We start from the raw sequence: 24,231 nt of genomic DNA on the forward strand, positions 1-24,231 counted from the left end.
TTGGCCTGTTCAGAGCTGTAGTTATCTCCATTTCATTTCCTGCTACTTCTTCTTCTTCATCTTTTTCTGGCATCATTTTTCAAATCAAATGTTTTGGTGTGCTAAATTGCACACCAAAATATAGTCTAGTTTTTTTTCTAGTCTGATCTCGAGACCAGTAGCTACTCCCAGCATACTGAATCATCATTATGATTTAGATGCTCAATAAAGTTTATTGGAGGTTAATTTGAAACTTTACATGTGGAACTGTGTCAGATAAAGGACCAATAAATACATTTCTCATCAGAACTATTACTTAAAAAAAACCCAGTGAGATTCATCTTATTATATGTTCATAATGTATCATAAAGTAAAGGGTGACTTGACAGGAGTTTTTAGAGGTGATTTGTTGAGTCAGAGCTCCTCAGGGAGGTTTTTCATGAGCTGAGTCACCCTAACAGCAAAGAGCTGATCCTCTCTGATCTTTTTACACATGAAGTTGGGACAATCTTTGAAGAATTAAGTAAGGTTATTGTCAACAGCTGCCCTTTCTCACAAAAGGAAAGCGTTCTTTAGACACATTAAAGTCAGCACACTGGATTAGGCAGTTTTGCCTCACACACTCGTTGTTCTGGGGCGCAATGAGACTGTTTAATGTCCAGTCCAGCTGAGTCAGACACTGGCCTTCTCACATGCAGCTCGCTCCAGAAACATCCACTGAGAAACGTTCAGGGCTGCTGTGCCTGTTTGACAACAGCTATAGACTCAAAATATGAGCATTTTAAAACTTATCCTAAAATAAATATAGTGCAGAAATACTCATAATGACACGTGATACTTTACTTTCCTAGTTTTGGTCCAGCAGCTGCACTCTGTATGGTTAAAATTCAGACGTTAGATTAAGTCCTGAAGGTTTCTGTTGTATCTTTGTGTTTCTACATCTTAAGACAGCGCTCTGAACATGTAGGAAAGATAACCAGAATGGCCAAAATTGAATTAAACTGTTATAATATGAATATTCCAGGAATTTAACACTGAACTTCCAGGCAAGTTAGACTAGTAACCACAGTGCTGACACATCCTGACTTTTAGTTGCTTATTTAGAGTTACAGTTTTTTATATTTATCACAATTCATGTGTCATAAAAACTGTTAAACATGAGAGTCAAGTACTTGGACACATTAAATTAAATGCAACACGATTGCTTCTCTGTAGTTGGATGTTTTTCCCCATGATGATTTCCAACTGAAGTTCTTTTTTCTGCTTTAATATATCAGAGCTGTTTCATTGACTTCAGGAAACTTTATGTCCATCTGGTTACAGGAGCGACCATCAGAGGCTGTCGGACATTTTCGTACAGAAAGGTCCTTACCTGAAGATGTACTCCACCTACATCCGCCAGTTTGACAACAACGTGGCTCTGCTGGACGAGCAGTGCAGGAAGAACCCCGCGTTTGCAGCCGTTGTCCGAGAGTTTGAGGTAGAGATCCAAACTTTTTCCAGCCAGGACTTCAGTGAAGAATTTAAATGAAAAAAAGAAATATCAGAAGCCTCTGCACCATCATAGCCATAATAATAAAGGTCTTTAGATAATATCTAAAACCTCTCATATCTGTGGAATAATTGGGATTTGCTGTGTCTGTGCATCTGTTTGGGTTTTGCAGCAGCATTTAGAGTGACTCTGCTCTTGTTTTGTCTCAGATGAGCCCAAGATGTGCCAGCTTGGCTCTGAAACACTACCTGCTGAAACCAGTGCAGAGGATCCCTCAGTACCAGCTGTTGCTCACAGGTACAAACTCAGAGAGGTGTATTCACTGCTCCAACACGGTCAAAACTTTATTGAATCTTTTTATTGGCGGCACGAGAACGAAAGCTGGAGTAAAGTCAAGTTTTAACTGTCCTGGTGTTTTGGGAGTGCACTGCCACCCAGTGGACAAATACGATGATCGAAGGAGAGCCTGTTTTCTGCCGAACAAAGTTACAATTATTTACTTCATTACTTTGAGGAAAATAAGAAGCTGTCAGCACACTGAGCTAAATCCTTCTGATATCAAAGAGGGAAAAAAATGTTTCAGACAAAAAGTACAAAACTTCTTTTCTTTTATGGATGTTCTGGGACTTTAAGTCTAAACTAAACCCAAAATGACGCCAGAGTCTAGAAAAAAGAAGAAGAAAAGTTCTTCACAACAAAATAAAGCTATGGTTGTATATCCTTGATGAGCTGAAGGTCTGTAATCTGACCCGCTGTTTTTATTCCCTAGATTACCTGAAGAACCTTCCAGAGGACTCTGAAGATTACAAAGACACACAAGGTTAGATAAAGGACATCCCTCACTGCTTCCTGTTTCCACCTTTGTGCTGGGCACTTTAACACTGATGCTTTATCTTTGCTGTCCACGCAGCCGCCCTCAGTATCGTGAAGGAGGTGGCCAACCATGCGAATGACATCATGAAGCAAGGGGTAACACCTGATTCCCTTTAAAGCCTTTCAACGTTTTTGCAGTGATAGAAAGCCACTTGAGGTGTTTGGTGGTTTGTTTTTGCAGGATAACTTTCAGAAGCTGATGCAGATTCAGTACAGCCTCACTGGGCACCATGAGATCGTTCAGCCAGGGCAGGGTATGTCACTCAAAATGTAATTTTTTTGCCAACAGCCTTAATAGAGTGGTCTGACAGTGGGAGATTGTTTAAGCAACAGCAACACAAATAAGTAACACAAACAGCACGCGGTAAGCAAAATTTATGGAGGATTAGGGCCACTGGAAAAAAAAAAAGTGGGCACATCTTTTTTTCTTCTTTTCTAGAATTCTGAGATTAAAGTCAGAATTCTGAGAAAAAAGTCCAAATTCTTTATTTAATCTCAGAAATCTGAATTTAATGTCAGAATTCTGACCCTTTTTTTAAGAATTCTGACATTAAATTCAGAATTCTGACTTTTTTCTTAGAATTCTGACTCTTGTTTTTCAGAATTTTGAAATTTAATTCAGAATTCAGATTTTTTCCCCCTCAGAATTCTGACATTAATCTCAAAATTCTGACTTTTTTCTCAGAATTCTGACTTTTTTCTCAGAATTCTGGGAAAGAAGAAAAAAAAAAAAGATGTGCCCACCCCTAATCCTCTTCCGTAAAAATTAGAGCATCATGTCTCCACGCTAACTTGCAGCTGAAATCGTGTATGCTTGACTATTACACTGCATGTTCTCAGTGAAGGTAAACTGTGGTTAGGTTGTCATAAATGCTGTAAGTGTGCAGAGATAATTACACCGCTGTGGATTATTTGCACGGTGTGACCTTATAATGTATCCGTGTTTGCAGGTGTTTCTGAAGGAGGGCACGCTGATGAAGCTGTCCAGAAAAGTCATGCAGCCACGGATGTTCTTCCTGGTGAGCAGCCAGTGAATTCAACACAATCTTCGCCATTACACTCACACTGCCTGCCTCATTTTATTGTTTCTGATTGTTTTTTCAGTTTAATGATGCGCTCATGTACACCACTCCAGTCCAGTCTGCCCAGTATAAACTCAACAGTGTCCTTTCTCTGGCTGGGATGAAGGTTAGAGACGGTGGTGGTTTCTTGTCTTTCTTAACTTTCTTATTGCTGACTTTATTACTTAGAGATCCACCAGCAGATCCAAGACCAGCTGAAAACCTGTTTACACCTAGGCCAATCAAACGTTATTGTGAACTGGAAGTGATGTGCGGGCCAATTGAGCATAAGAGGTGTGGTGGGACTTTCAGGTTTTGAATTTGCCACAACTGAAATATAAGGTCTTTGCTTTTTATTTAAGGCACTTGCAATAGGATGTAATATGATGCGTCTATAACAGCTTCAACTCTTCTGGGAAGGTTTTTCAGAAGCTTTCGGAGTGTTTGTGAGTTCTGAGATCAGACGTTGATGTTGGATGAGAAAGTTTGGCTCGCATTATCCGTTCTATTTCATCCCAAAGGTGTTCTGTTGGGCTTAGGAACGGTCTCTGTGCAAGCCAGTCAACTACTTCTACACCAAACTCACTCATCCATGTCTTTATGGATCTGCTTTGTGCAAGGGTGCGCAGTCATGTTGGAGCAGGAAGGGGCCATCCCCAAACTGTTCCCACAAAGTTGGGAGCAAGAAATGTCTTGGTATTCATTTTAATTATGAATTATTATTTGATTTTTATTTTATTCGTTTTTAGTTTTTGCCGTTTCGTTTTATCTAGTGTTCTTAACTAACTTGCTGTAAGCACTTTGGTCCTGTGTTGGCTTTAAAGTGCTTTGTAAATAAAGTTGGATTGGATTGGATTGGTATGCTGATGCATTACGAGTTCCTTTCACTGGAACTAAGGGGCCGAGCCAAACTCCTAAAAAACAACCCCACATCATAATCCCCCATCCACCAATCTTAACACTTGGCAAAATGCAGTCAGAAAAGTATCGTTCTCCTGCCGACTGCCAAGACTCATCCATCAGATCATTTATCACTCCCAAGCACACGTCTCCACTGCTCTAGAATCCAGTGGCGGTGTGCTTTACACCACTGCATCTGACTCTTTGCATTATTCTTGGTGACGTATGGCTTGAATGAGGCCGCTCGGCCATTGAAACCCATTCCATGGAGCTCTCCCTTCAGTGTTCATGAGCTAACAACAGCCTGAGCAAAATCTGAGTCTGATTTTTTTAAAAAGTCAAAGTCTGAGTAAAATCTTCAGTAAACGATTATATAAAGTTTATGAAAGTGTCGTTTCAGCAACAAAACTGAAAAAAATTGTAGTCCTAAAAGCTGCAGTCGGGGGATCTGCTGGGGGTTTTCTTTTAAACCCTCTACTACACATTTACTCGTGTTGCATCTACACTGAAATACTGCCTGTTGTGTGTGCAGCAGCAGCTTTAGTTTACTTGCTTTTGAATTTTTGCAGGTGAGTAAGCCCAGCCAGGAGGCCTATCAGAACGAGCTGAACATCGAGAGCGTTGAACGCTCTTTCATCCTGTCAGCGAGGTAAGCACTCGGGCGAGTACTGCATCAGATTTTGTGCACCCATCGTGAGCTGTAAACTCACGAGCGCTGCTTGTGTTCACAGCTCAGCTACCGAGAGAGACGAGTGGCTGGAGGCCATCGCCAAGGCCATAGACGACTACACGAAGAAGAAAATCACCTTCATATCGAGCCGAAGTCAGGAGGAGGTAAGAACGTGACGTCTATGTGGGTGGACAGTGTGATAACTTCACCTGGTGTGCATCCATATTAACCCGAAGCCTCTCTCGCCGCAGTCGGAGGGGGTCGTTGATAGCGGTGCCCCGTTAGGCTCAAAGGCTCCCATCTGGATCCCAGACCTGAGGGCCACCATGTGTATGATCTGCACCTGCGAGTTCACCCTCACTTGGAGGAGGCACCATTGTCGCGCCTGTGGAAAGGTCTGTATCGCTATAACAACGGCCACTCCGTCACATTTTCTATTACATGACCCTCTTCTCATGGCGGCTCTGTGTGCGTCCAACAGGTGGTGTGTCAGGCGTGCTCTGCCAACAAATACTACCTGGAGTACTTAAAGAACCAACCAGCTCGTGTGTGTGATCACTGCTTTGCAAAGCTACAGGAGAACAGTGAGTACAGAGGAAGGTTGCGCTGGATAACCAGCAGCAGGATGTCTCAGTTTAAGTGTTTGGAAGGATGTGAAAAGGCAAAAAGCGCCAAAGAACTGAGATCTGATGGTTTTATAATTTGATACGTACACTTATGGACATTTTCACAGCCTGAAGCCTTAATCAATTAAGGATAAAACTAAATTTTCTATACTGTAGGTTATTTACTTTTTGGTATAACTCCTGTCTTCTGTCCTATTTAGTAACATGTTATCATATTTTAGGTGACCGCTGTGCTTCAACATCAATTTCTCCCATCAAATCTGGAGCTTTCTCCTTCACCAGGAAACAGAAGAAGATTCCTGCTGCACTGAAAGAGGTAAACAGGCTAAATTTATGTCAAATGTGTGATGTTATTTTGCATCTTTGGCATTGCAAGGATTCATTTTTTGCATGTTTACCAGGTGTCTGCCAACACTGAGAATTCCTCCATGAGTGGCTACCTAAACAGGTCAAAAGGCAACAAGAAGCAGTGGAAGAGGCTGTGGTTTGTCATTAAGAATAAAGTCCTGTACACCTACGCTGCCAGCGAGGTACTGTAGCTAAGTGATCTCATGTTTTTCTGTAAGCTGTGCATTTTTTCAGACTTTAAACGCGTATTTTTTCCGTGTAGGATGTGGCAGCGTTGGAGAGCCAACCTTTGCTGGGTTTCTTCCTGAGAGAGGAGAAGAACGGACCTGCTCAGAAGCTGCAGTTCAAGCTGTATCACAAAAACACACTGTTCTACATCTTCAAAGCTGACGACATCCCCACGGCACAGAGGTATCTGACAAACAGTCCAGTAATGTGGTAATATTAGAGATTTTTGTTTGCATTTGTGGTAACTACATAAAACAGGTGTTTGATTCCAGTGTGGTTGTTAATACTGTTAATATCCAGGCAGCAGGCAATGAGCTGATTTCATGTTGCATTTTCACAGCTAACAAACACATTTTAAAACACTCTGTTTGTCCTAATCTGAAGCTGAAATCTAGTCTCTGTTCAGTATAGCTTCAGTATTATGGGATATATCACAATTTCAGTTTCACTGACAGTCAGAAACAATCGTTGATACTCGGGATGTTTGATCTGTTCTGATCTTTAGAAAGTGACACTTAGGTAAACATCCACATCACTATGTGGGTTAGGCGGTTTCTTTTCCTACATTTTGATGTCAGAAAATAACATAAATAACTATTGCTTAAACAGATCTTGCTGTGAATAAGATCAAAAAGTTGATCCGAGTGCATTAAAACTCAATAGTAATTCAGCTTATTTTCTGTTTTTGGCATTCTTACTTTCAGATGGATCGAAGCCTTCCAGGAGGCAATGATTCTCGAGCAGTAATCCCCCTTTTTTCAGTAGTGAAGTTGTGTGACAGCCCCGGAGCCAGTTGAAAGACAACTTACGACCCCTGATTGATCACAGGTCAGAGGTCACCAGCTCAGGAAGGACTCCAGGTGGACTGTCTACCTTAAACTGAAGCCTGCTGCAGAGCGTCACAAACTCTGCTTGGAAGCCAGACTCCTTTAGCGCTCCAAGAACTGGTTTTTCTGAACTTATTTTCAGCTTCTGATGCTCAGCGGTGCAAAAAGCGAGTAGCAGCTGCGGGTCAAAGGTCAAGTCCAGAAGCACGTGTGTGGAAGTGAGACCAAACAGTTGACTGGGCTTTTTAAAGTCCCTCGGAAATCCTTGGAAGTCGGAAGTCTGGGGATGATTTTTCAAACGCTGTTGGGTGAAGGAATCCGTGTGAAACAAACTTCATACTGGCTGCACACAAATAACATAAAATACCAATCATGTGTGATTGGCACTAATGTCTGAGGAGAGTTCATATAACAGCATGGGCTTTTAATGTGAAAATCAGGCTTTAACAGAAACAGGAAGTGGACATTCTGCTCTTTAAATGCATCTCTCTGGTCAAGAGATTCTTTAATAACAAACATCCTGGAGACAACTGGAAGTGTCATGAAGATTATTGTATATAGGTTTTTTTGGCCTGTTGAGCCACATAGGAAGTGGTCAAAGGGTAAAACTGTGTACATTAAAGAACAACGCTGACCTTGTTTTTTTTTGTTTTTTTTGCTGTTGTTGTTATTGTTGTTTTTTAAAGCCGAGAGCTAATATTTATAAAATAGGAAGATTTATTGTTTAAAAAGCGCAGGCTGCATTTAATTTTGGGAGTCAGGGTTTGTTATCAGAGACCTTCATACCCTTCAAAATAATTTTATTTTTAATACATGGGGCTTTTTTTAAATGAGAAAACACTGTAGGCAATACACATGAACTATATATTTCTAAGGAAATATTCATTCTTGCATTTAGCAGACTTTGTGCCTTCTATATCCTCCTGTTTGAGATAGACTGCAGCAGCACAGATTGAAATTCCTTGCAGCGTAGGACATGCATGGCGCACTGTCCCGCTAGGGTTCTCAGCCTTTCAACATGTTTAAAAAAACTGCATTTTGTTGCAGTCTGTTTGTTTGTTGCACACAGGCTGTGTGTTGATGTCACATTTGAACAAACCCAGAAACAGAAACTTTTTTTTTTAGTAAAGTAATAAAAAGGGGGGAGAGTGTCATCAGAGCTTATACAATAACATTTGTAAACATCGACTCTATACGCGTTAGAGTCTCTTATAAACAGCATTTCTAAACTGTCAGGAAACAGTTTTTAATAAAATATATATGAATATAAAACGTATCCTCTTGTCTTCATTTCTGTGATTAAAAGCAGTGGCTATTTGGTGCCACAGTCATTAGCGCTGTCACCTCACAGCAAGAAGAGTCTGAATCCACCTACTGGTTAGGTTCTTTGGGTCCTCTGCCTTCCTTCCACAGTCCAAAGACATGCATATTAAGTTAAATAGTGATTTCTAAATTGTGTGAATGTAAAGGTGAATGGCTGCCTGTCTAAGTTAGACCTGCAACATACCAGGGAGGTCCTGAGAACGTACTGCTCTGCTCTGACATTCAGTCATGCATCTATTTTAAGGCCCAAGATTTTTCTTAAATTACAAATCTTACATAGGTGCTTAAAAATCTGATTTTCTTCAATTTCATGAAAACTGATCTTCTCTGAAGTGGCAGGTTTATTTACAACAAAGTGTTTCACAAAGCTTGAGGCAGAAGGTTTCCAGTTAGTGAATTTGTCTAGATTCACAATTCTCTGTCAGATTTCTTTTAGGCTTCTACACAGAAGAGAATAGGGGTAAGTTAAACAGAGTAAAACAAAGCAAACATACAAGCAAAGAGAGGCAGCTTCACAAATTATTTCAATGATCCGGCATCAACTGACGTTCTTCATTAACCTCCAGGTCCTTGGAGTTGGAGGGTGAGGACCCAGGAGAAGAGCTCAGGAAAGAGCAGTAAGGAGGAGAGGGAAAGAAAAAAGGAGGACTAGGAGACTGTGATGAGAATATCCATCTTACTCAGGCTTTTTGCTTTAGACTTTTCATTTTGGATCATTCTATGTGCAGAAATGTGCTTAAATCCCTGAAAACTGTTAAACTCACCACAGATATTCATTTACTGGCTGTAATAGCAACATTTCATGGTTTCATGAATTGTGTTCATCTTGCACCCAACCACTTTTATCCAATACTACTTTAAATTCTGCTCTAATACAAAACCAGTACTGGTGACCAGAATGCACAAATTCCATACTTGACAACACAATAAAACACAACAAAAAATCAGAATGTGTTTGTGATTTGGATTTTTGGGTGAATCCTTTTTTTTGTCAGGTTAGACATTTTGATTAATTTGAATGACGTATACTTTAGTTGTTTTGTTTTACTTTGATGCTATAAAAGATGTTTTTTTAAATTCAGTTATATTTAAGATTATATAGCGTCATGGTAAAACAACAGTCTCCTCAAGGTGCTTTATACTGTAAGGTGAAAACACTACAGTATTAGCCAGAAAAAACCCAACAATCAAATGATCCCCCTTTGAGCAAGCACTAGGCAACAATGGGGAGAAAAAACTCCCTTTAGGAAGAAACCTCCAGCAGAACCATGCTCAAGAAGGGGTGGCCATCTGCTGCGACCGGTTGGGGGTGATGAAAAGAGAATATAGGGAGAGAAGATGAAGTATACTTCTAAAGGCCAATTAGATTGTTTTTGATTAAATCATTACAAGCTTCAAGATCTTAAAAGAAGCATGGTAGTGGGAAAAAGTCATAAAAGCTTTTCCCACTGCTCGAAAGAACGTAGAACCTCAGACTTCTTTGCTTGTGTGAGTAAGACCTCAAGAACAACTTTCTGGTGAGCCAGAAGAATTTCATAAAAAGTTGAATCTTCTGAAACAGTCAGTGCAGAATGCAAAAGCTCATCTGGAGAGCCAAACTCCTCGATGAGGGCTTCACTCATTTTCTTGATAATGCATGATGATGCATGTTTTTCTTAAGAGCACTCAGATATTCTGTGCTTGTGATGTTATCTACAACCACATCTGTAAGACATCTGATGACAGCTTTCATTTGGTCAAAATTCAAAAATGCAAAATGCAATGGAATATGCATTTCTTGAGGATCTTCATGATCAGACAAGAAATGCAGTCATTGGCAATTCTCTCAGCAGCAAGAAGTGATATCAAACTTTTAGGGGGATCCTCCTGTAAGTTCTTAGAGGTTGATGGCTGACTTTGACCTTCTGTAGGCCCAGTGTCAGTGATTGGTTCAGGCTCAGGGCTTTGTTCTGGAGGTTGGTCCTGCTCTAGTACACTTCACACAGGAGACAGTTTCATTTTTGGGAGGAGAATCTGGACTTGACTGTGGTTCACACAGTCTGTCACTTTCTTTTTCCTCTGTTGGGGTCAGTGCTCTTAAAATCACATCCTGGATGTCTTCCACGGCACCAGAAACGTTTTACTTTGGACAGTTTGATCCAAAGCATCATTCTGTAACCACAGAAGAATGTTTTGCAAGAACTTTTTGAATGGAGTCTTCAACAGTCACGTAGACGACTTCAAAAGAAAAGGGTAACTCATCTGATTGCTCTGGAGACCTAGAGATTTCTTCCCGGTAGCATCATAGGGAGTAAATATCTTTGAGTGGACTAGAGGTAGTCATTTTATCTGTCAACTCCCTGTGAAAAATCTCAATTTCAGCAGTTGTCATTATGTTCTCCGGGGGTTTCTGGATAAGGTTAAGGTGCTCTGCCCGGGTTAATTTATTAAACAGTTGATCAATATTAAGTTTGATGGTGTTAAAATGGTGTTAAAATCAACTTATTCGTACACACACATTCACATTCAACAAAGACCAAAACACGAGTGCTCAAATTAATGTGGTTTCTAAGTTAATACATCTGCGTCCCATAAGGAAACAATATAAACATCAGTAAAGCTTTTTTCAAATCCTCTCTCCCTCTTGTAGTGGACATCGGATCTTGCTTAACCTCCTTGGATCTGGCGTCCACATATGTGGACATCACATTTTGGGTTATTTAGACCAAAATACTAAATTTTGCTCTACAAGGACCTGATGTCCACTTACGAGGACAATATACTGCCTCTGTTTTATCGAAATTTAAAACGAATATCCTCATATGTGGCTCTCATTTTTCTTAGAAACAAAAATCAGGTAAAAAAAAAAATCTGGTGATTCTTTGTTTTTACATTCATCGGGTCCTAATATGCCCAAATATCAAAGAGAAATTAAAAATGCATGCCATGGAAGAGTTCGGGTCTTAGGAGGTTAAAGACCAAGTTATGTGACGTAATCCTGCGGAGCGAGAGAGAGAGAGAGAGAGAGAGAGAGAGAGAGAGAGAGAGAAGATGGAACTAAAGTTCTGGGCCTTGTTTCCCCCGACCGAAAGGTCCGTCCTAGTAATCTTTCCGTCTTAAGATGGCGGGGTATGGAAACCTTGTCCGAAGGGCTTTGGGGCAGATAGGAGGTCATGGAGGAGTCCGGGGTTTTTTGCTCCAGCTGTTCAGGTGAGTTTAATAAGACGTGTGTGCCGTCTGTGTTTATCCGCTGGAGGTGAAAGATAAGGGTTAAATGCGGCAGAAAAGAAGCGGGGATTTGGAGAGCTAGCTGATGTTAGCATGCTGTAAAGGACTCCTGATTAGCTAGACATTAAGAAAATGGTGTAAAGTCCATTAAAGGGCTTGAGGAAATGTGTGAAAACTATTAAAACTTTAGGACTTTAAAGGTGATTCGTTTTCAAAATAAGGTTATGTAAATGCTACTTGATGTTGTGTTTATGACCTGCAAGTTTTAGGGAAACTAACGTCTGTCTTCCTATTTTATTGGCAGAGTGAATGATATAAAAACGGGCACACTGGTCGGTGTGGATAAATATGGAAATAAATACTATGAGGACAAGAAGCATTACTTCTTCGGTGAGTCAAATTAATTTCAGAGCTCTATAGTGACTGTTTCACGTCTACAGATCTTTCTGTTATCTGGTTTCACTCATCCTAATGTTTGCAGTCAGGGTAGTTTAAGGTGGGTATCAACTTGGTAAATCAGTCTGGGATTTACTGATCCAGCCGTGATCTTTTCACATTTATTTATATTTTACTAGGAAAATGGAAAATTAGGTGCAGCGATTTATTGCAACATGTGCAAACATACATGTAAATGTACTTTCTCTGCTTTGTCTTATATACAGTTCTAATTCTAATGTTTAATGTGACCACCATTTTTCTTTAACACATCCTGAACTCTCTCAGGTGAGATTTCTTGTAATGTTTTTAAGTAGTCTTCAGGAATAGCTCTCCACTTCTGAGTACCTCAAAGCTCAGGGTGAGATTTGCTTGTAATGTTTTTTAAGTAGTCTGTCTCAGTGGAATAGCTCTGCCAGCTTTCTTGACAGGACACGAAAGCAGTCTTTGTTTGGATGTTGCATGCCTTACCTTTAGGATGGTCCCACACTGCTCAGTATGTTTAAGTAATGAGCTCTCCCAGGAGAGCCCGTTCCACTGTCTGATAGTGTCTCCATTGTGTGTTCTTGTCTACCCATTACGCTATACTGCATGGCAATACGTGCTTGAATATCAACGCACTTGTCCAGTTTCCTCAAACCTTTTAAGGACACACTGCACATCATGGTGAGATATGCCAAGCTTTCAGCTGATAGCTCTTTGGGAATCACCTTGGGGAGAGGAAGGTCTGTGTGTCTGTTCTTAGACTGCTGCCCCCATGACTCAAACAGTACATTTAAGACGATTAAATTTGTTTGATGCCAGGAAGGAATGCTGGCCAGCAGACTGTGTGACTATGGTTTTTATCAGTATCACAACTCAGATTAATGTATATTCCAGTAAATGAATGGTTAGATGTGAGGGGCTCTGTTGTGTTTAAAAAATAAATTAAAAAAAATGCCAGCTTCAATTCCGGCAGGAGCAAAGATCGTGCCTCAGGCATTAGGAACCAGTGTACTTCAAGCCTGGTTCAGTAAGAGGCACTGATGTCCGAGAGATCTTCCAGAAATAGTGATGCTGATTTACAGAGAACTGAGAATCGGTCCAAAGTCATTGAGCAGGTTAGGGCTGCTGCATCAGTTACCATGGTGATGAAGAGGAAGAGAAGTGAACCATCTTGGCAACACTGAAAATTCAGGGTTTAACCTGAATTTGACCTTGGCGATTCCCTAATCTTGCTCCATAGCACAGACATTATGTCAATGGTGACCTGTCTATGGTTAGAGGAAGGATTTGAGTTGAGTTTAAGTCAACTGCCTTTGACAGGAAAAAAATAGTAAAGCCAAAGTAAATTAAACTTCAGGTCTTTGATGGGTCTCCAGCAACCTGTTGGATGTGCGGAGGTTAAGTGTAATTTAGGATGAATTTAAATGCTCCTTCAAAGAAAATCCCTATTCTTAGTTTGTGTTTTGTCTTTGTGCGATCAGGACGTCACCGCTGGGTGATCTACACCACAGAAATGAACGGGAAGAGGACTCTGTGGGAGGTGGACGGCAGCATGGTGCCAGCTGAATGGTGCGGCTTTTATAATGGATTCAAATACGATCTGGAATCAGTTAAAAAGCTCAATAAGAAATGTAGAAAACCAATAATGTACATTTTTAATGTTAGAAAGTGTCCATAATATATAATTGTGTATATATAATTTTCCAGTAATCCAAATTATGTTTAGTATTTACTGTAAAGAATGTTTTGTGCAAAAGAAAGAACTAGTATGAGATGGTGAAAGACAAATCTTTTTTTTTTTTTTTTTTTTTTTTTTTGTTTTTAAGACTTAGAGTTTGATCATTTAAAAGCTGGTGTTGTTTAAGCTTCCCTCTGTGCACTCTTCAGGCATTGCTGGCTGCACTGCATGACCGACAACCCCCCTACCACACATCCTCCGGAGCCCAAGAAGTTCCTGGCTGAGATTCACCAGTTCAACGTGAGCGGCACCCCACAGCAGTACGTGCCCTATTCCACCACCCGCAAGAAGATCCACGAGTGGGTTCCCCCCAAAGCCGGAGCTCAGTGAGCTCGTCATCATCCACATTGTAAATTATGGTTCCTTTCCTGTATCCCTGTCGTAAATAAAACCTCTATACCTGTGTTTGTGGTGCGAGTCCTTACGTGAAAGGGTTTTCACTTTTTTCTTGAAAGCTTGGACATCAGACACCTCTAAATTATTTTTAAATCAAAAACATCATGTATGTAGTATAATGGCTTTGGTGATTTTCTACAAATAGAAATGATTTTAGATGCTGTTCAAAGAAGATGGAGAACCTTGGAGTTTATTGATGTTTTAAGCTTTTAAAACCACACACAATGCTACACAATGCTACCAGCCCTGTGCTGTTGGTACAATACAGGATTCATGCGTTAATATTTACACAACATTCTGACCCTATGTTGCAGCAGCATTAAAACTAATCAGAAAAGATGTTTTTTTTTTTTTTTTTTTTCAAATGTCTGTTGTCCAAATTTGTTACCTTAGTTTCCTGATGACAATTCTGCTTGTAGCCCATCTTCTTTAAGGTTTCAGATGCTCTTCTACATATTTTGGTAATAAGAGATTTTTTTAGTTTTTTATCAGTGCACATTAGGTGGAAACATCTCTTTGCTTATTTTAAGCTTTTCATGGATGCTCAGATATTTTTGTAATTCCACTAAATTGGCTCTGCATTGCAGAAAAACTCATTCACAGAGGTGTGACAGAAAGAGAGAGAAAAAAAAATTAAATCCAAACAGACTAAAACTCAAACACTGGACAGGAAGTCAAGACCGGGACTGCATTAGTAAACTGGTTGCACTGTGCGTCTGTTGTGTGTGCCTGTTGATTAGTGCAGGATTAGGCTGAGCTGGAGGAAAATTGCAGCCTGCAGCACTTCACTGAGATATGCAGAGATCCTCTCAAGTGCCTGACTAAAAGCCGCACTGATGGTAACACAGTGCCACACTCCCTGTGAATGTCAAGACCAGCCCAGAGCTCTCTGCAGGGCTGCACACTGACAGGTATGTCTGTCTTTTATTATTTACACAGTCTGAGTATCTGAGCATTTCCACACATCCCTTAGGTTGCACCTTTTTATTGGTGTCCACTTTGCAAAAATGATGTGCAGCATTTGACAGTCTGTTTGCATCATTTATTAAAAATATAAGTAGTTTGGAAAACTCAGTGTTTTTTAGCACCTCTTTGTATATTTATACAAAAAAAAAACATGATTTAAAAAAATATATATTTTCTCGTCTAATTGTACCAAAAATGCCATAATGATCTGACAGCTGTTTGTTATGCTGTGAAAAGAAGAAAAATGTTCATTGTTGAACAAGGAAATGTGGCAGCAACGGTTGTGTTTTTTTTTTTTTTTGTTGTTGTTGTTTTTTTAACCATTTAAAATATACTTTTTTTGGGGGGGGAATTTCCTTTATTCTAAAGTAGTTTAAAACCTTCCAAAAATTAGGTAAAATGATCAGAATGAGAAGAAATAACATCTATGAGATCATGTCCCAAACATCTATGGTTTGTTGAAGAGATTTCAACCTGAAGCTAAACTAGCGCCAGTCTGTACCTTTGTTTAATACTAATTTGTACCACACGGGGGCACAGGGATTGAACAAAACCTGTATTTCACCTGGCAAAAAGCAACACTTTTAGAAAAAAAATAGGGGTAGCTAAAACAAGAATCATAAATTAAACAGTAGCAAAAATCTGAGCTGAGCCCCCTACTGGTGAAAGCATCCCTCCACTTGTCCAAAGTCAGGTTAGGGTGGCAGTAGGCTAAAGACTGTATTCTAGGCATCCTGCTGGTCAGCCACAATTCCCAGTGTCTCCAGGGGGATACTGGAAATTCCCAGGCCAAACAACTGGCAGAAGGTGCCCAACTGAGGTCTCCTCTAATGGGGCACCCAGTTGGGCATAACCAGGAAACCACAAAAATAATACGCAAAATATATGTTTTTTCCAACATGACTGAAAGACAGAGAATTAAAATTCTGGTGTTTATGTGAGAGTATTTAAAGCCAGCAGATCATGTTTAAATGATCTTGTTCAGTAGTTAAGACTTTGTTTTTATATATTTTTGTATTTTTTCAGCAATCTGCAGCTGTTAAATGAGGAGGTTCACTGCTTCATCACTTTTTGTTCAAGGGGAACATTTAGAAGAAGGTCCGTGCAGTGTAAGTGTACGTTTCAATATATCTGTAATACAGTTTAGTGGCCAACAGGTGGAGTTGTTCCCTTTTTGTTGCCATATTGCTCTCTCAAACCAGATCATGCTCAGGGGGCTTTTTATATCCCCTTGACTCAGCATTTCAGCAAACAACAGTCCTCTCAGAAAGGCGACTTTTCATCTAAATCTTCAAATTAATTAAGAACAAAGAGCCAGAAGTGCTTTGATGTGATAACACAGAGGCTTGAGTGGCCTTTAGTGCGCTCTTCAGGCTGATTTCTACATTTCTATTCAGTGAACGGTTCATTTGTTGCTCATCTGTTCTGCCTACATCTCACGTCAGCTGATAGCTATTGTCTGATTCATCTTCTGCAAATGGAGCAGATAATCCCGTCTCTGCTTTTGTGTTTGCTGATGCAGCGCTACGCTGAAGTGGCAGCTGGTAAAAACAGCACCAGGGAGTCTAAAGAGGGTCATCCTAACGCCGAGACACCCTCCTTTTTCTTCACCACCTGTCTTGCCAGCTATCATAACTCTTAAGTGTCCACAGCTTCATGCCTCCTCTTTATCGAGTCTCTTTACCGTCCTTCACTTTTGCCCCTCTCTCCCTCCCCGTCCTCTCCTTTTTCATCATTCATAACCGACTTTCTTCCACGAGGGGGGTTTGACTCCTAGAGGAGCTCCCTCTTTCTTTTTTTCCACTTTCTTTTTAAAAAATCTTTAATTCTCTAAATGTTAGCTCAGCTTAGTGGGTCGTAGTCATTGCCTCAGGCCTTTGATTTTTTTTTATAGACCTCCCCTCTCCTTTGGCTTTTAAAATGTCCCAGTTCTGCCCACTTCCCACGAATGATACTGCACACATGAAGGAGAAATTCAAAGCTTGACTGAGAAATTCAAAGCTTCTCCCCCCACAGCCTTGAAGAGATCCCCTGTCAGTCACTGGCATCCCCTCTCTTGGTTTTCTATAGCGAGATCACAATCCCTTTTCTCTTTGTTCATCATTTGTGTTTGCTTTGGAAAAGCACAGGTCTGTTAATGCTGTAGGTCTACTATTGTTTTTCAATATATCAAGACTTTTTGCCATAATTTATAAGTGCTGCAGTTCCTGAAATGCACCTGAAGGAGAGGCTGAAAGAGTTTTCATTGAGGATACCTGCCAGGTTTTAACTAAAGTTCCTTAGCGAACCCAAATGCAGGGCTTCACTTAGGGGTAAAGGCATCAGAGTAAATGTTAACTTTTGAAAAAGTAACAGAAAAAAATGAGGAGGATCTACAGAATACTCCAAATGTACACCATCAGGAAAATAACAAAACTCCAAAACAAGAGGGAGCAGGAAAATTAGACAGGAGACTAGAGCAGAGAGTTAGGGAAGGCAAGAGAAGAGGAAATACTACATTCTAATTATCCAGAAAAGACTCCACCTTTTGGCCAGCGGCAGATGGGATAGGCTTCCTGACCCTGAATTTGATAAGGAGAAAATGGATGGATGGGCAAAGGGGAGGTCGAAGAAAAGCAGTTACCAAAGTAAAACATGAAGTAGAAACGATGAAAACAACGATGAAAACAACGATGAAGACAACGATAAGATGGAGGGACTCTGTAGACACTAGCAAAATATGAACATGGAGACATAAGAAAGGAGGTCAGTACACTAAACATGCTTACCTGTCTCTAGTTGATATGACCACTCTTACTGACACCACACAGAGCCAAGAGTAGAAAGTCTTAAATCTGAACTTTAAACTGAACTCATTATTTGAAACATTTGTCCTTGAGTCCTCTCATTACCCATGAGCACTGTGATGGTGTCATGGTCCTGTGTCTAGTGATCCAATGTTTATGTTTTTGATTATTCGTATTCTGAATTTTGGGGATTTCTAGTGTTTAGGTTTTGTTTCTATGCCTCCCTTGTGTGCTCTGTGTTGCATCTAGTTTTTTTTGGTTTCCTGTTTTACTTTGACAGTCCTGTGTCCTGTGTTTGTGCATTCTGTTTTGCTTCCTCCCTGTCTTGTGTGTGTGTGTGTGTGTGTGTGTGTGTGTGTGTGTGTGTGTGTGTGTGTGTGTGTGAGAGAGATTAGTGCCAGAGTGTTCCTTCGTTACCCTCTTGTGTATTTAGTCCTCTGTCTTCTCTCTGTAATCTTTTTTTTGCATTTCCTTTTCTGTTGTTCTCCTTGTGTTTCCAGCTTTTTAGGTTTCTTGTTTGTTGTTAAGCTGTCATGTAGTGTTTAGTTTTCCCAGTATAGGTTTTGTTAGCTCTGTGTTAGTCAGTCTTTGCTTTTATTCTTCTGTTCGTGTAAAATTAAGGCTTAGGTTCTGTTAATATCCACCTCCATCTCCGTTGTCTGCATTTGGGTCCTCACTCCCTCAGCTCCATGCCGTCTGCTTTAGCAGAGGTGACAGATGGATGCATCATGGCCAACGTGGGGTTCAGTATTTCGCCCAGGGATACAAGGGATCAAACTTCTGACCTCCCACTCAGTAGATGGTAGATGACCCTGTGCAGCTCCTGAACCACAGCCACAACCTGGCAGCGCATGTATGAGAGAAAACGAGGTACAGAATAATAGGACTCCTGTAAAGGTTGTGTTAGGAGCACACAACTTGGAAAGTATTTCCTTCTGCCAGTGTTTGGTACTTGTGTGTCATGACCTCAATTTCTAGTTTCTGAGACGTGAAACCGCATGTCCAGGTTTTTTCAAATAAATAAAAAGGTTCATATTTGCAGAAGGACATTTTGTTCCAGATGGTACCAAAATCAAATATAACTGCCGATCAAATGTTTGGCTTAATAATTGTAACAAATGTCACTTAAATAGATATTGCAATGTTGGTGAGTTGTTTTAATGAACATTTTGCGATCTAGTGAGCAGTTTTACTAAAAACTACTGTGTATTTTCCATAGTAATGAAGCAGCATGCCCTTCAGTGAAGCCTGGTTCATTATAATAGCAGCAGAGCTTCACAGACATAGTGGAATAAAGTCTCTGGATTATGTGGGAAATTGTTCTGTGTTGCTTCTATGCACAGCCTTTGAGCAGCTTTAATGTTTTAGCTGTTTACCGTCCCCTGGGGGGCAGTGTGACAAAAAACAGGTGTGTGGGCTGCTTGGTCTTCTTGGTGAACTGGACACAAGCATGTTTGCGCAGCCCGGCCCTCATGCCCCTTTGCACAGATTCAAAATGACCCAATTGATCATAAAGCAAGCAATAAGCTGTAACCTCAGACCAAGACCAAAAATAAGGCAATGCAAAAGTGCCAAAATCTGCAGTTCCTTCAGTGGCCACTTGAGGCTTACTCCAGAAGCAAGTCTCTACACAGGGGAAATAAACATAAAATATAAAAAGGTCAGCAGCCAGAACAACTGAAGGAACAGTGATGGAGAGCGGTCAGGCAGGTGTGTTTCAGGAAGGTATTGCTTCTTGCAGGTTTAGCGTTCAACTTGACAGTTCAAGTAAATGCCAGGATTGTGACACTTTGCAGCTTATTTTTCATTCTTGCAAGAGTTAGCTCCTTCCTCCATATACAAAATCACCTGCCTCCAAAAAAGCATCAAAATTCAGACTTTTAGCCTTTTAAATGCACTGGATGACATCATTGTAGCTGCCTTCATCTTTTACATTGTCTATGGTGGTAAAATTTACTGAACCAATCAGCACACATGCAAATGCATATTTTATATATTTATTACTCGTGCTATTTTGCAAGTGCCCCCTACTGCACCCTCAACTGAATTGCTCCAATATCTGTACAAATAGGGAAGTAGATTGGCTCTCTTTTATTGGCTCATGGTTGAGCCAATCAGCCAGTGCGTAATGTCAGGGCGATTACTCTCCTCTTTTATAAACAGTTTATGCTCTGGACGTTATACTGACTGCATTAAATCATTGTTGGTTTACACTGTGGAAAAGTGTCACCAGCGTCATCGTTTAAAGGTATTCAGAAGGATATGAGGATTATAGCCCTGAGACATTAGCAAGCAGATATTACTAAAATTCCTCACTCTTCAGTGGAATTGTTAATAATAACAATAAAGAGATAATAAATAAGCCCTGTTTATTGTCCTCTATGTGTGTAGTTTGAGTGGGAGCGGGTGCAAAGTCCAGCACACACAAACACACACACACAGAGGCTGTTATCTGACGCTGCAGATTAGCAGTGCTGTCTGAGTCTCTGTCCTGTAGAGTGCGTTCACCCTCAGGGAGCAGGAGATTCCTGCATTAACTCAGCATTCCCACACTCTTTCATTCCCTTAAACCTCCCTCCCTCTCTCCAAGGCTGTCCCTATCTCAGTCCCTCCTCATCACATAATCCTCTGCTTCTTCCCTTTTGACTGGCAGTGGAGAATTGCTGTTGTTGTTGTTAATGTGTGCAAAGTGTGTCCCGGCCGGTGGAGGGTGGCCGATAAGGATCAGGACAATTCCTACTCAGGCTCCCTCATGCCTTTTAAGGTGGCCTTTCCGCCTGAAAGGCACAAGTGTGTGAGGAGAGTAAAAGAACAGGGCAGCTCAGGAGGAGTGAGTGCAGTGCTGGTGGAGCTCTGACAGCTCTGCTGAGACAGGAAGCACTAGATTTCACAATAAGACGGTTGCATTGCACACAGAAGTCAGACAGACAGACACACACAGACAGGCACACACACTACTGCCTCCTCTTAGAGGGGAGTCGTAAAACTTCAAAGAGCCAGACAGAGCTCTGTGGTGATTTCAGAGGTCTCCTGAAAACCACGCTGGAATGCACTTTGACCTCAGGGTGTGAGGAAGAGGAGACATGAGGAAGAACTACAGTGATATTCCACTCATCTATGTGACAGAGGTAGCTTTTGAACTTTATTTCACTCTAAAATCTGACTGAATGTTGATTATCTTGTTGTCGGCTTGATGAGAGATGAAAAAGTCGCTTCTTATTTTGTTTACGTGAAGTCGCCTGCAATCACTTGATATTCACAGCAGCTCAGGCACACAAAGATAAAAGCATTCAGTTATGAATGAAATGTGCTCTGATGTATAGTAAGAGCTTGATATTCCTGTAGGCAGGGGAAGAAGGTTTTTTTTATTATCTTATGCTGTATTGTGATTACATTGGCATTTCCCACTAAACATAACCAAGGAAGTTGATTTTTAACAGTCTGAGGTCGAGTGAGACAAGTTTCACCACGTTTCTCTCTGAGCGTCGATGTGTGATTGGCCTTTGGAGCTTGAATAACATCTGAGGAATGCCTACACCAAAACACAGGCTATGCACACCTATTAAAACTGCCTGGGCTGTTTTTATTTTCGCTTTCTTTCTTTCATGATTGTTCTAAAAGAAGTCAACCGTGAAGTTTTCTGTTTCTGTTCCTCCTGTCTCTATCTGTCCATCACAATCTCAGCTGCTCTATCAAAATGTCCGGTTGCTGAACTCTGTGGCTGTGAGAAAAGCGTCCCAGAGCGTATCCCTGGAAGGGCGCTGTGCTTTTGGCTGCTTTTATTGTGCTGACACTGTGTGTTTTATGTGTGCACATGCATTATGTGCCTCATTGTGCCAGTATATGCACAACACAAATGCATTAAAAAAAAAAGATCTTATGTAACCACTTCCACCACAATGAGCCTCTTCCTGTCCTGTCAGGCTAACAGCCTCCATCAGATGACCAACAAGGAAACAGTAGAGGGAAGAAGCTGGTAGTTTTTATCTGTCATTCTCCTCGAGGTCTCAGCGCTGCAAAAACCTTCAGCAACAAGTCTATAATCAGCTATCGCCTGTGTTTTCACAACTTATGCATACGTGATATGTTGTCAAACCCTCTGTGTGCAGTATGTGTGCGAAGCCTGAGAAATGTAGAGACTTCCATCCATTTACCATGGTAACCAGCAGTGTCTAAAGCATTCAAGACCTTATCTCAGTGCTTCGCCTTGTCTTCCTCCTGCTCTCTCGCTGTGTTTTAACCCCATAACAGAGGGAACATCTCAAAGGACATCATAGCAAGAAATGTCTTTTTAACCTTCATCCTTACGTGCACTTAAAGCAACACTATGTAGTTTTTGTTGTGTGGGGGCAACAGCACCCTCTGTGGCCAAATGCGGTAATTACATGAATGCTTGCGTTATAGTCCAGAGTAAATAGGGAACAGACCTGTAATCTAAAAAATATAAATTTGGTTTTTTTCTTCTTCTGATTAATTTTTAAAAGAAGGAATTGAAACAATATATGGGGTTCCGTATTTTGGATATTTAAAGGTTTTTGTAGTAGAGATAACTTTAGCTGTAGTAGAATACCTTTCTTTTAGTTTCAAGGACATCTCTTCATGGGTGCGAAATAAGCTGCAACAGAAAATATCTAGCAGCAGCCTCCTGATCACACCACCTTCAACCACCATCTAACTGCTTCTCTCATGTGGTTTGACTTGAACCATCTGTTTTAGTTACCATTCCTTGAGGGCTGTAATCAACCAAGTATGTCATCTCTAAAGTCCCATAACCCTGCCAATCATGTTACAGTCATGATTGGCAGGGTTATAGTGTACTACAAAAAGTAGTACACTATCTGTCAGTTCTAAGGTTTTATTTGTCATGATATATTTAAAAAAAAGTATTTGGTCTATATCAGGTCTCAGAATTTGTTAAACGCAACCTGAAAGGAACAAAAACACAAGACATATTACACTGTGCCAGTCAGTTTCAACTAAAATTAAACCAAAATGTCAAAGTAACGAATGAATAACTACAGCCTGCAGAAGCTTGTAGAACCACCTTTAGCAGGAATAACTTGAAGTAAATTGAAGTAATTGTTTTCTGTATGATCTTATCAGTCGCACATTGTTGTGGAGGAGTGTTGATTCAGTTCATTGAGGTTTGTAGGTTTTTGTTTATGTACAGCACTCTTAAGGTCCAACCACAGTGTTTCAATTAGGTCGAGATCTGACATTAGATTGACTGCTGTGCTTGTGATCATTTGTTCTGCAGAATGACCTAATTATGACTGATCTTAATCTATGAACTTAAGTACAACAAAGCAATCTAGCCATTTGATAACGCTTGAATGAAACATTATCAAATGGCATTTTAGTCAAATAAATTGACTAAAATGTAATTTTTATTCAGTGCCTTAGTAAATTGAATCCCACATAAAAATCTAATTCAGTTTTATTTGTACAGCCCCAAATCACAACAACAGTTGCCTCAAGGCGCTTTATGTTGTAAGGGAAAGACCCTACAATGATACAAAGAAAACAGGAAAAACCCCAACAATCATATGACTCCCTATGCAATCGCTTTGGCAACAGTGGGAAAGAAAAAAACTCCCTTTTACAGGAAGAAACCTCCATCAGAACCAGGTTCAGGGAGGGTTGACCGGTTGGGGGTGAGTGGATGAAGACAGGACAAAGACATGCTGTGGAAGAGAGACATAGATTAATAATAGCAAATAATTAAATGCAGTGAGGTGTATAAATGACTAAGAATCTTTATCGTCAATATGTAATGTGTTCTCAGATTAATGTAAAGGAGCGCAAGTCTAAAACTTTTATGCATGGCAGTAACGTTTCATACATCACCAAGTAAGTACAAGTAAGTACAGGCAGGACTGCAGTGTTTCTCAGATAAAGCTGTTTAGTGTGTTGTTTCCACAAATATGAAGTCAGTCAGTCAGACAGGCAGGCATGGGCACGGCAGCACCGAGGAGAAAAGACTTTGAGCCAAATTACTATTCAGCCGTCTGCAGCTGTCAGTATAACTCCCTCTGACCGGACTCCACAGGCAGTTTTTCGTGTTTCCTGACCATCTTTCCAAATTTGCTGCCATCAGAAATTGTTTCTAAATAAATAACATTTTTGAAATATTAAAACAATTCAAATTATAAATATTTAGTTATATTTGGGAGTCCAGACTTCCAGAATGACCAGGAAGAACTGCAGAAATTGAATTAAAAAATAACATTATTGTACAATAGCACTGCTATTTTTATCAGCACAAGATAAAATATTCTAAAATGAAATGCATTTTTGATTTAGTGCACGATAGGCAGACCCATCTGCCTCCAGAAATACATGCATTTAACCAACCATTACAGCTGTATGTTGTATATCTGTGTATATATAA

The 24,231-nt window shown here is 40.4% G+C and overlaps 3 protein-coding genes across 3 annotated transcripts in view; all 3 read left to right on the forward strand.

The window, feature by feature from the left end:
- The window catches only part of LOC120735900 (FYVE, RhoGEF and PH domain-containing protein 6-like), a 28,258-nt gene extending 19,982 nt beyond the window's left edge, over positions 1–8,276 (forward strand). The window contains exons 7-21 of the mRNA XM_040035672.1: positions 1,303–1,459; positions 1,681–1,768; positions 2,241–2,291; positions 2,382–2,440; positions 2,526–2,593; positions 3,291–3,363; positions 3,449–3,532; positions 4,875–4,954; positions 5,037–5,139; positions 5,227–5,370; positions 5,457–5,559; positions 5,823–5,917; positions 6,003–6,131; positions 6,212–6,360; positions 6,882–8,276. Of these exons, the coding sequence (XP_039891606.1) occupies positions 1,303–1,459; positions 1,681–1,768; positions 2,241–2,291; positions 2,382–2,440; positions 2,526–2,593; positions 3,291–3,363; positions 3,449–3,532; positions 4,875–4,954; positions 5,037–5,139; positions 5,227–5,370; positions 5,457–5,559; positions 5,823–5,917; positions 6,003–6,131; positions 6,212–6,360; positions 6,882–6,924 (1,426 nt within the window). The 3' untranslated portion in view covers positions 6,925–8,276. The remainder of the gene's footprint in view (positions 1–1,302; positions 1,460–1,680; positions 1,769–2,240; positions 2,292–2,381; positions 2,441–2,525; positions 2,594–3,290; positions 3,364–3,448; positions 3,533–4,874; positions 4,955–5,036; positions 5,140–5,226; positions 5,371–5,456; positions 5,560–5,822; positions 5,918–6,002; positions 6,132–6,211; positions 6,361–6,881) is intronic.
- A 3,104-nt stretch (positions 8,277–11,380) lies between these two features.
- ndufa12 (NADH:ubiquinone oxidoreductase subunit A12) lies at positions 11,381–14,097 on the forward strand. The gene is made up of 4 exons (XM_040036114.1): positions 11,381–11,516; positions 11,839–11,924; positions 13,436–13,523; positions 13,842–14,097. Exons 1-4 carry the CDS (start codon positions 11,428–11,430, stop codon positions 14,020–14,022), a joined length of 444 nt encoding a protein of 147 aa, XP_039892048.1. The 5' UTR covers positions 11,381–11,427; the 3' UTR covers positions 14,023–14,097.
- A 6,166-nt stretch (positions 14,098–20,263) lies between these two features.
- tmcc3 (transmembrane and coiled-coil domain family 3) overlaps positions 20,264–24,231 on the forward strand; it is a 59,219-nt gene continuing 55,251 nt past the window's right edge. Inside the window, exon 1 of the mRNA XM_040035675.1 lies at positions 20,264–20,968. Coding sequence (XP_039891609.1) covers positions 20,924–20,968 — 45 coding nt within the window. The 5' untranslated portion in view covers positions 20,264–20,923. The remainder of the gene's footprint in view (positions 20,969–24,231) is intronic.

Source organism: Simochromis diagramma, unplaced genomic scaffold (assembly GCF_900408965.1).
Source record: "Simochromis diagramma unplaced genomic scaffold, fSimDia1.1 OVJJ01000816.1, whole genome shotgun sequence".
Taxonomy (NCBI): domain Eukaryota; kingdom Metazoa; phylum Chordata; class Actinopteri; order Cichliformes; family Cichlidae; genus Simochromis; species Simochromis diagramma.

What these genes read in the sequence shown, in the direction of transcription:
- ndufa12 (XM_040036114.1), top strand. Translation starts at nt 11,428, where the DNA reads ATGGCGGGGTATGGAAACCTTGTCCGAAGGGCTTTGGGGCAGATAGGA. An exon ending in TTTTTGCTCCAGCTGTTCAG is followed by an intron (nt 11,517 to 11,838) that starts GTGAGTTTAATA and finishes TTTTATTGGCAG; the next exon opens with AGTGAATGATATAAAAACGG. An exon ending in AGCATGGTGCCAGCTGAATG is followed by an intron (nt 13,524 to 13,841) that starts GTGCGGCTTTTA and finishes TGCACTCTTCAG; the next exon opens with GCATTGCTGGCTGCACTGCA.